This window comes from Gekko japonicus, unplaced genomic scaffold (genome assembly GCF_001447785.1).
Source record: "Gekko japonicus isolate JY-2015 unplaced genomic scaffold, Gekko_japonicus_V1.1 scaffold330, whole genome shotgun sequence".
Lineage (NCBI taxonomy): Eukaryota > Metazoa > Chordata > Lepidosauria > Squamata > Gekkonidae > Gekko > Gekko japonicus.
In genome coordinates this window covers 899275-909890 of record NW_015173132.1, presented here as the reverse complement: position 1 = coordinate 909890, position 10616 = coordinate 899275, and the positions used below count along the sequence as shown (strand labels likewise).

The 10616-nt window shown below is 47.6% G+C and overlaps 1 protein-coding gene across 1 annotated transcript in view; it reads left to right on the top strand.

Annotated features, from left to right (window-relative positions):
* CNTNAP2 (contactin associated protein-like 2) overlaps nucleotides 1-10616 on the top strand; it is a 928799-nt gene that overhangs the window by 348488 nt on the left and 569695 nt on the right. The window contains exon 9 of the mRNA XM_015422149.1: nucleotides 1903-2022. Coding sequence (XP_015277635.1) covers nucleotides 1903-2022 — 120 coding nt within the window. The remainder of the gene's footprint in view (nucleotides 1-1902; nucleotides 2023-10616) is intronic.

The window sequence follows — 10616 nt, the reverse complement described above, 5'->3', positions numbered from 1 at the left end:
AGGATTCCAGAAATTTATCTCCCAAATTTCTGGAATTTTTTTTCCAGGTTATTTTGGCTGTTTTAAATGGACTGCGGAGATCAGACTTCCACTGTTATCAGTGTGCCTTAGAAGTTGCATCTGAGTCTGGAGGCCCTGTCTGCTTTAGGGTTGCTAACTCCACGTTGGGAAATACCTGGAGGTTTGAGGGGGCAGAGCCGGAGGAAGGTGGGGTTTGGGGAGTGGAGGAATATAAGGGTATAATGCCATGGAGTCCACCTTCCAGAGTGGCAATTTTATCCAGGTAAACTGATCTCTGTCTCTTGGAGAGCAGTTGTAATAGCAGTAGGGCTGCCAAGTGGGGACAGGGGGCGGGTAAACCCCCGCTTTGGAGGCCCGATTTCCGCCGCTGCGGAATCGGGCCTTGGGGGGAACTCCACCCCCTGAAGCGCAGCATGGCTGCGTCACCAGAGGTGACGCAACCACATCGATCACGTTGGGCGCGTTGCCCCGATCGTCAGAGGGAAAAGTCTATGGTTTTCCCTCCGACGATCGGAGCCCCAGGATCTCTGCCGCAGGGGGACAGCGATAGGCGTTGCAGCGGCGTCACCAGGATGTGACGCCATGCATCACTCTGGCAACGGGACTCCAACCCCGTTGCCAGGGCAACGTGTAGCATCACATCCTGGTGACGCCTGTGCAACGCCTGTGCAACACATTGCTCCTTTGCTGGCCTTGGGAGGGAGGCCAGACCGACTGATCCTCAAAAATCCGAAATTCTTTCTAGACACCTGGAACCATAACAACATTCCAAATATTAGAAAGGACTTAATTGCTAGCCTTCTTGTCGCAGCCAAGTCACTGATTGCTCCCTCATGGAAATCCAGTAAGGCCCCTACATGTTCCTGCTGGCTTTAAAAAGTCTGGGATCACTTCATTCTGGAAAAGATCACAGATCGCGTGCAACGTTCAGAGATCTATCCCAGATCTTCAGATTTCACTGAGAAATGGCTGCCATTCATGGAATGCATTGCTGTGACAGATCTCCAACCACACAGTTCTACATACTTTATCTCTAACTTCTCTTCTATCTCCTCTCTTACAATGCTTGGTCGTGACCTTGTATACAGTCTCTGTGACATGTAGTTTATGTCCCATGCTCTCAAACCTCCATCTCTCTGGTCACCTCAGTATTGCCTATTAAACTGACATTACTGCTTGATTAGAGCTGCGGTGGCTCAAGTGGTTAAGACGCTGAACTGCAGGCTGTGGAAAGTCAGTAGTTCAGCAGTTCGAGACCTGGGTGCCGCAAGACGGAGTGAGCTCCCGTCTCTAGTTCCAGCTCCTGCCAACCTAGCAGTTCGAAAGCAAGAAATTGCAAGTAGATAAATAGGTACCACTTCGGTGGGAAGGTAGCAGCGTTCCGTGCGCCTTGGTGTCATGCCGGCCACATGACCACGGAAATGTCTTCGGACAGCGCTGGCTCTTCGGCTTTGAAACGGAGATGAGCACCGCAACCCTAGAGTCGGATTCGACTGGCTTTCGAGCAAGGGAACCTTACTACTTGATTGAGTCGCTATATACTTTTAGATTTCTTGGTTATGTAACTTGTATGTTATTGAATTCTACACTGTAATTTTGATGTTTCTGTTCTACTCTGTTTGACATTAATCTTTTAATAAAACGTCTTTTTAAAAAATCTGGGAAAAAGATACCCGAAATGGATTTCAGACATGATATCAATACTCCTGACACTTGGGGGGGAATAATCGTGCCTTTCGTAAATCAGCGGAGCCAGAATTAAAACAATTTTATTTTGAATGGTTCACCCATGCGTAGCATTGTATTTTGCCTGGGACTGTGATGTTCTTGCATTTTGTTGGTAATTAATTCTTATTGAGTTATCGGTTTTGTTTATTCCAGCTGTTTACGAACTCTCCTGCGAAGCCTATAAACACTTGGGGAAAGCGTCAGGTTCCTACTGGATAGATCCAGATGGCAGTGGTGCACTGGGACCGTTGAAGGTTTTCTGCAATATGACAGGTAACTACTCTGCAACTACCAACACTTTCCCCCTGTATATGTACCACATTGCTCCTTTGCTGTGTTTATGTAGTCCACAGAACAGTGTAGCAGAGCGGGGAGAATGTTGGGAAATCTGGACTCAAGCTATGAAGCTCATTGGGTGACCCTGGACCAATCACTGGCCTCCTCCCTAAACTCTTTCACGTAGTTGCCGTGAAAGTACAGTGGGCTAATCTTTCCGAACGCTGCCTTGTACTCTCCAGAGAAAGGGCGAGATAAAAATGTATTTTTTGAAATAAAATAGCAAAGGACCTGCTCAGGGAGAAATGCCAATGGTGTTCCCCTCCCCTCAGTCTGCTGGAGACAACTGCTGCTTATTACCTAACATCCAGTGGCCAATATTTCTGCAGCTTGTGGAGGAGGGGAAACGACACTCCTTCTAGCAGCCTGCTAGAATCATATGTGATTTCGGTGACCTCCTTAGTGTTGTGTGTGAGTGTGTTTTTCTCAAAAGACAACTGTGAAGTAGAAATAGGGTTGCCCAGGGCTTTTTCTGTAGAAAAAGCCCAGCAGGAACTCATTAGCATAATAGGCCATACCCAACAGCAGAAACCCATTAGCATATTAGGCCACACCCTGCCACCACAGCTCATTAGCATATTAGGCCACACCCCCATGTTACCAGAAGTGTGCTCATCCAGCCACACCCACCTTTTGCTTCTTATTCTTTTTACCTTGTTTGTTGTCAAGACCCAGGGCCTTTTTTGTAGCAGGAACTCCTTTGCGTTAGGCCACACACCCCTAATGTAGCCAATTCTAATGAGTTTCTGCTGTTGGGTGTGGCCTGTTATGCTAATGAGCTCCTGCTGGGCGTGGCCAACTCAGGAGCCAGCCGGAACTCCGTTCCTGTGCGTTCCTGCCCAAAAATAGCCCTGGGGTTTCCAGTTCTGGGTTGGGAAATACTTGGAGATTTGGGAGGTGGGGCCTGAGGAGGGTGAGGTTTGGGGCGTAATGCCATAGAATCCAACTTCCAAAGTGGCCATTTTCCCCCTCAGGTGAACTGATCCCTGCCACCACCTGGAAGTTGGCAACTCCAAGTATAAATATGAAAATTGATATAATCAGGGTTGAAATCATTGAAAAAGATGTATGAACTTCAATAAGCTTTGCACATTTGAGCTTTTAAAAAAAAGAAAAGAGAAAGAAAAACACAATTCTTCTCACATGTCAAAGCCATGTTTCTTGCTGAAACGACTGCCCAAATAGAAAGGAAAACAGAGCTTTATAAAAAATCCCACCAAATGGGATCACAGGTTCCGTAATTAGTATTGATAAATTCATACAACTGGGAAACCTAAGAAAGGAGAACTTGCAAAACAGATTGTGGAAGGCTGGACAGCTTTGAAACAAAATAGCATCCAGTGACAGATATCTAGAATGCTTTGGGGCAAGGGGGGGGGGTTGATGGTGGTGGTGGGGTGATGATGATTTACTAGTGCTAGCCTTGCTCATTGCTAATAGTGCAACCTACAGATTCTGTACAAAAGCTAGTCTTCTGTGGGGGGGGGGCAGCTATTCTAGGAATTTTCCCCCCTCAGCTCTTTCTCCCATGAAGAGCTCCTGGCACTGCTGATCTAGGCATTGGGGAGGGGGTCTCCCCCTGTTTGAATGCAGAAGAAGAAGAAGAAGAAGAAGAAGAAGAAGAAGAAGAAGAAGAAGAAGAAGAAGAAGAAGAAGAAGAAGAAGAAGAAGAAGAAGAAGAAGAAGAAGAAGAGATTGGATTTATACCCCGCCCTTCACTACCCAAAGGCGGCTTACAAAATCCTTTCCCTTCCCCTCCCCACAACAAGACACCCTGTGAGGTGGGTGGGGCTGAGAGAGCTCTGAGACAAACTGCTCTTTTTCAAGGACAGCTGTGCCAGAGCTTGTGACTGACCCAAGGTCACATCAGCAGGTGCAAGTGGAGGAGTGGGGAATCAAACCCAGTTCTCCCAGATTAGAGTCAACGCACTTAACCACTACACCAAACTGGCTCTTCTTCTTCTTCTTCACTACCCGAGGGAGTCTTAGAGCATCTTATAAACTCCTTTCCCTTCCCCTCCCTACAACAGACACCCTGTGAGGTAGGTGGGGCTGAGAGAGCTCTTGACAGAAACTGCTCTTTTTCAAGAACAGCTCTGACAGAACTATGGCTTGCCCAAGGTCATCCAGCAGCTGCGAGTGGAGGAGTGGGGAATCAAACCCGGTTCTCCCAGATTAGAGTCCATGCACTTAACCACTACACCAAACTGGCTCTCAGGCATTGGGGAGGGGGTCTCCCCCCCGTTTTAATGCAAAAGGGCATTTGTGTGCACACCAGCGCTGAAGCAAAAACAATGCACAGTCTGTATTTTATTTCGTATGGTGAAGTTGAGATGCTCTGCCCTCCCAATCTTGGCTATGCTAAAACTCAGAAGCTCCTTTCACCCTCCTGTGCCTTAAATATATGACAGGCCTTGCTATAGTCTCAGCTCCAGGAACTCCGTTGCAGAGTTATGACACTCTAGAGCAATAAGGGTAGAGAAACTAGCAATTAATGGTGGTTAGAGGTGATGTTCCACACCATGCCATTAAGAGAAAATGTGTGTTCTGTCAGTTCATAAGGAGAAGGGTCATCCTGCCTGTGTAACAGAAGCTCTCCAAACCATTAAAAGTGAGCAATTAAAAAAAGAACAGGGTTACATCTGAGAAACGATGAAAAAGGCGACTGAAATGCCATCTGGATTCTCAAGAATAAACGTGTGCATAAAACGGAGTAATACCAGGAAAAGCTGCTAGGATATCCTTAAGGAATAAACCATGAGATTCTTACATAGAATTCAGCCGCTGGAATTGAAGTTGCCAGGAACAGACAGAAGGGGAAAACATTAACTCATGGTCGGGAAACAGGATATTCCACAACCGGGTAGGAACAGATGGGACAGACGCTTAACAAACCGGTAGCGGTGGGAATTTCCTTTCCATTCTCATGATGATTCCTTCTGTGTCTCAGCAAAAGAATTAGTGAATTCAGCACTTCCAGGACAAGATGCCCTGATCGCCTGCCAAGGCTGAGCTTCTGTGCAAAGCCTGCATTTTCAGTTTTGACCCATCAGCCGGAAATCTGGAAGAAGTTTGTTGAACTTTGCCAAGAACTTGTAGCGAGACAACAGCGATGAGGGTGATTTCCCAGTGTGAGGCCACAAGCAGTCATCACGGGCTGGTTCTGCATCTGGCATTCGCTCCACATTTCCTCAACGCTGAGGAAAAGGTGCAGCTCAAAAAAACCCAAACCACATTCAAATACCCCAGGGCAACGCTGCCATACTGACTGCGAAGTCACCCCTGAAGGGCCATAAAATGGCCATAAATCTATGCAGAAGGTACCCAGGGCCGGCTCAAGGTGTTTCTGCGCCCTAGGCGGGGCTGTCTTATGGTGCAGATGCCAACCCTCCCGGTGGGGCCTGGAGACCTGGAGCCCTCTGGAGCCAGCCCCCCTTTTGCTCCTGCCACCCCCACCTCCCCCCCCCCCCCGCCGCCGCCACCACCAAAGGGGGGAGGGGGGAGGCACAGCTTGGTGCCCCATCCAGGGCCTGGCGCTCTAGGCGAATGCCTAGTTCGCCTAGTGGGTGAGCCGGTCCTGAAGGTACCATAAAAACCCGGTGATCAAAGAAAGTGAAAGCAGCATGCAATGCAGAGGGTACCGTACAGCCCGATGGTCAAAGAAAGTGAAAGCGGTATGAAATGGAGAGGGGGATTTCTGTTCCATCGTGGGCTTGCTAAAACAACGGAGGGAGAAGCCAATGCAGAGTTGCCCATAGAATGCTCAGATCAGCCTGACCCTTTCCATTTTGCCAGAATAAGGCTGCATTCAAACAGCACAACAAACCTCAGGTTGATTGCACTCTGGTGTAGCGTAAGGTGTGAATGCAAGCCGTCTGATAAAATGGCTCATTGCTGGGTGTTTAACTGGGCTTCCGAACTACAGTTTGTATGTGTCATGTCAACTGTGGTCAGTGCAATTAGTTCCTGGTTGCATCCAGATTCACACATTTCAGTTTGTTCGGTAGGATAACCCTGCTTAGCCTCCTGGATACAGAGTCAGGTGTATAGAATAGTAGCAAAGTTGGGCCACATTCAGCTGTCAAAGGAAGCATCTTCCCTGCCTTCTCTCTACATATATGTACACCCCTTGATAACGATGACTAAATAGGCAGGACTATCGAAAGCAAGAAATTGCAAGTAGATAAGTAGGTACTACTTCAGTGGGAAGGTAACAGCGTTCCGTGCACCTTGGTGTTTAGTCATGCCGGCCACATGACCACGGAAACGTCTTCGGACAGCGCTGGCTCTTCGGCTTTGAAACGGAGATGAGCACCGCAACCCTAGAGTCGGACTCGACTAGCTTTCGAGCAAGGGAACCTTTACCTTTACCTTTTATGAAAGATGCGAGGTATGGAAGAGAAATTCAAGAGGCTGCAGGGGGGGAATTGCATGCTTTTGTTCAGTTAGCCAACATACACAACAGAAATTGCTTCACTCCAAACTTCATCTAGAATCATAGACTCATAGAGCTGGAAGGGATCTCCAGGGTCATCTAGTCCAACCCCCTGCACAATGCAGAAATCCACAACTACACCCCACTGGTGACCCCTGCACCATGCCCAGAAGATGACAAAAAGCCATCCAGGATCAAACTGGTCAGGAGAAAAATGACTTCCTGACCCCAAAGTGGCGATCAGCATTTCCCTGAGCATGTAAGAAAGGGCCACAAGATGACCACGGAAACGTCTTCGGACAGCGCTGGCTCTTCGGCTTTGAAACGGAGATGAGCACCGCAACCCTAGAGTCGGACTCGACTAGCTTTCGAGCAAGGGAACCTTTACCTTTACCTTTTATGAAAGATGCGAGGTATGGAAGAGAAATTCAAGAGGCTGCAGGGGGGGAATTGCATGCTTTTGTTCAGTTAGCCAACATACACAACAGAAATTGCTTCACTCCAAACTTCATCTAGAATCATAGACTCATAGAGCTGGAAGGGATCTCCAGGGTCATCTAGTCCAACCCCCTGCACAATGCAGGAAATTCACAACTACACCCCGCTGGTGACCCCTGCACCATGCCCAGAAGATGACAAAAAGCCCTCCAGGATCAAACTGGTCAGGAGAAAAATGACTTCCTGACCCCAAAGTGGTGATCAGCATTTCCCTGGGCATGTAAGAAAGGGCCACAAGAACTAAGCACTGGTGCAACCCTTCCTGCCCTCCCTCTCACGATCTGCCCAAGTTCAAGGGTTCAGCATTGCTGTCCGATAGCTTGTGCTTAAAAACCTACCAAGAAGGAGAGCCCGCCACCTCCCGAGAAAGCCTGTTCCACTGAGGAGCCGCTCTGTCAGGAAGTTCTTACTAATGTTTAGCCGAAAACTCTTCTGATTTAATTTCAACCCGTTGGTTCTGGTCCGACCTTCTACCACTGCACCTTTCTCCCCATAAAGTGTGTTCCCTCTTAAAGCCCCCATTTATATTCCAGAAGAGCGAGAGAGAGAGATCCTAAGCAGAGTTGCTTCTAAACCCATTGACTCCAAAGAACTTTGTAGGGTTTAACTCTGCTCAAGAAGGCACTGTCAGTGACCTGCTCATGACCGTGGATCCAAACTTTTCCAATTGCCGAGTGGAGTTTTCCTGTCTCTCCCTGTTTGCTGTAGCTCTCTGATCTCCACAGAATGCCATTTTAGACTGGATCTAACACAATTTATTTATTCCCAGGCATTGATTTCAATGTGTGAATAGGCCCTGATTCAGAATTCTGCAAGGATATGGCACTTCCCTAGGTTTAGGAATCCCTTGGTATATAAGACCCCCCCTGCCTGTTTCTGTCTCTCAGATGTGGGAAAGAACTCTAATTTATCCCCCTGGCGGTGCTCCACATCCATACACACGTACCTCAGAGACCTGGATGCAAGTTCTCCTGCATTCCCAGGCTCGCCTGGAGCCAGCCATAAAGCAGCGGGACCTGGATCTGTGTCAGAAATGCTTCTACTATTACCAGCAGCCACAGTTCTGCTCGGGTTCTGTTGGGGGCAGAATTCTCCCCCATACCCAAGGAAAACATGGCAGTTTCTGGGGGCTCATTAAAGCCCAATCTCCTCAGATCTCGGAAGCTAAGCAGGGTTGATTCTGGCAAGTACTTGGATGGGAGACCTCCTTGGAATACCAGCACTTGGGAGGCAGGGGCAGGCTTTATTCAGTCACCTCTCTGAATATCCTCCAGGCCCCCAGTAGGGGTCAGTCACCAGAGGTCAATATGACTCCCAGGTGCACATGCACGCACACACACATGCACATATGAAAAAAAATATTTTTAAAAGGGCTGCAAATGTTCAATAATTCTGTTCATTATTATATCTTCACCACCATGAGGCGAAAATGCCATTTGAATTTTCAGCCTCAGCACCAATGTGTTTTGAGCTTATTCCTTCATTTCATTATACCACAAAGGGGTTTTTTTTGGGGGGGTAACTCTGAGATAAAAAGAAGGGGGACACACCTTTCACAACATCCAAATCAGTAATCTCTTTACCATAAAGTAATACAGCTGTAAAATTAATCCCACAAAAGCCAAAGGATGGTAAAGACTTCTGATGTTAAGTGTTATCTTGCATATGCAAGATGTTTGTTTACCGTTCTCCTCAACATTCAAAGGAATATTTCATATTGAATATTAGTTTACAGCAAATTCTGTTTCATATTAAACAATATACAAACCATGAACAGTTGCCCTAAATGTGCGTGACAATTGACCACCTGTAGGATTTAACACTATGTGCAAAAACAAAGATATTTTACATATGTTCTGTCGGAGTCTAAAGTGACTGTAGCCATTCAGGAAAGAGATCTCCGAATCACAGATAAAAAAAAGTACTAAAAATCCAAATGTGGTGAGTTACAACAGTGAAAAAAATAAATATCAATATCAGGATTTGTTTAAGAAAAAGTCTGAAAATTATCTACCCCTTAAAGTAATAATGGCATTGTTAGTGATGTAATGAAAGTTACTTTGAACTAGTGATCTATGCTGTGCATGAATGAGCACTGAAGGGCTTGCTTCCACCCTCCAGAATAAAGACAACAAGACTCAAACTAAGAGAGATTTGATTTATGCCCCACCCTTCACTACCCAAAGGAGTCTCAGAGCGGCTTACAATCTCCTTTCCCTTCCCCTCCTCACAACAGACACCCTGGGAGGTAGGTGGGGCTGAGAGAGCTCTTCCAAGAACTGCCCCTGAGAGAACGGCTCTGAGAGAACTTATGACTGACCCAAGGTCACTCCAGCAGCTGCATGTGGAGGAGTGGGGAATCAAACCCGGTTCTCCCATATTAGAGTCCACGCTCCTAACCACAACACTAAACTTTATTATTAACTTTTAGTCCCCCTTTGGGTGTAGGTTACCTTAGTGAAGAGTTCCTTCGTCTTTACTTCAATTGGTCAAACGCACCCTGGCTCACACCTTACCACTGTAGGATGTTGTATCTTGTTTATTATAGCCTTCACACCAAGGTAGTTGCCAAGGGGGCGCAGTATCATCATCTACCTTCAACCCCATGTCAGTCATCACAAGAGCTCCAAAGATGTTGCTTGACTCTTAAGGGAGCGCCCTTGCCAATTCCCTCTAGATAGTAAGCTGTAAGCTCCTGGCTTTGCTAAATCTCCCTTCACCTTTGGGTATCTCGGGGTGTTTCCAGTTTACCTTATGTTTTTTGCAGTACTCTCCATGCCACTTTTCATGCCACTATTTCTGGTTATGGCCTAACCAGTCAATTACACAAACAGGCCTTGTTGAACCTGCCACCCACCCCGCTCTCCAGCGACATGAATCAGATGCAAAGAGGCACCTTTCTAGGCCAATCTAAGAGGAACCTCAACAGTCATGCTTGGCCCTGAAGAGACCACTTAATGCCACACTGGCATTTACTACCGGTGGGTGGGCTGATGCTGTGGCAGCTGCTTACTGCCAAGGGCTGGAGCAGGCCCGTAGCTACAGTGGGGCATCTCGGGGCCTGGCCCCCGACTTACTGCCCAGGCCCCCCCAACTTCCCATCCAGCCCCCAGGCCCCCCAACTTCCAATTTTTTATTTTATTTGTGTTGCTTACTGCCAAGGGCTGGAGCAGGCCCGTAGCTACAGTGGGGCATCTCGGGGCCTGGCCCCCGACTTACTGCCCAGGCCCCCCCAACTTCCCATCCAGCCCCCAGGCCCCCCAACTTCCAATTTTTTATTTTATTTGTGGTGCTCCCTTGGAAGTGTGTTGAGGGTGTCTGTGCGGGGTGCCCCCTGACTTATTTAAAGGCCCCTTGAATTTAAAAATCCTGGTTACGGGCCTAGTCCTGGAGCCTACTTGACTGCACGTCCAGCCTCCTTTATTTGGCTTCTGTCCCCGGGGGGCCCAGTCTAGTCCCTCCCAGGGGTGTCTCGTGCTCCATTCCTGAAAAAGGCAAGAACAAAAATACCCCCTGTGCCCATTCACTCAGGGGAAGGGACTACTAAGCAGTGAGTGATTGGTCGATCTATACTTCTCCAGATCTCAGAAAGTTTATC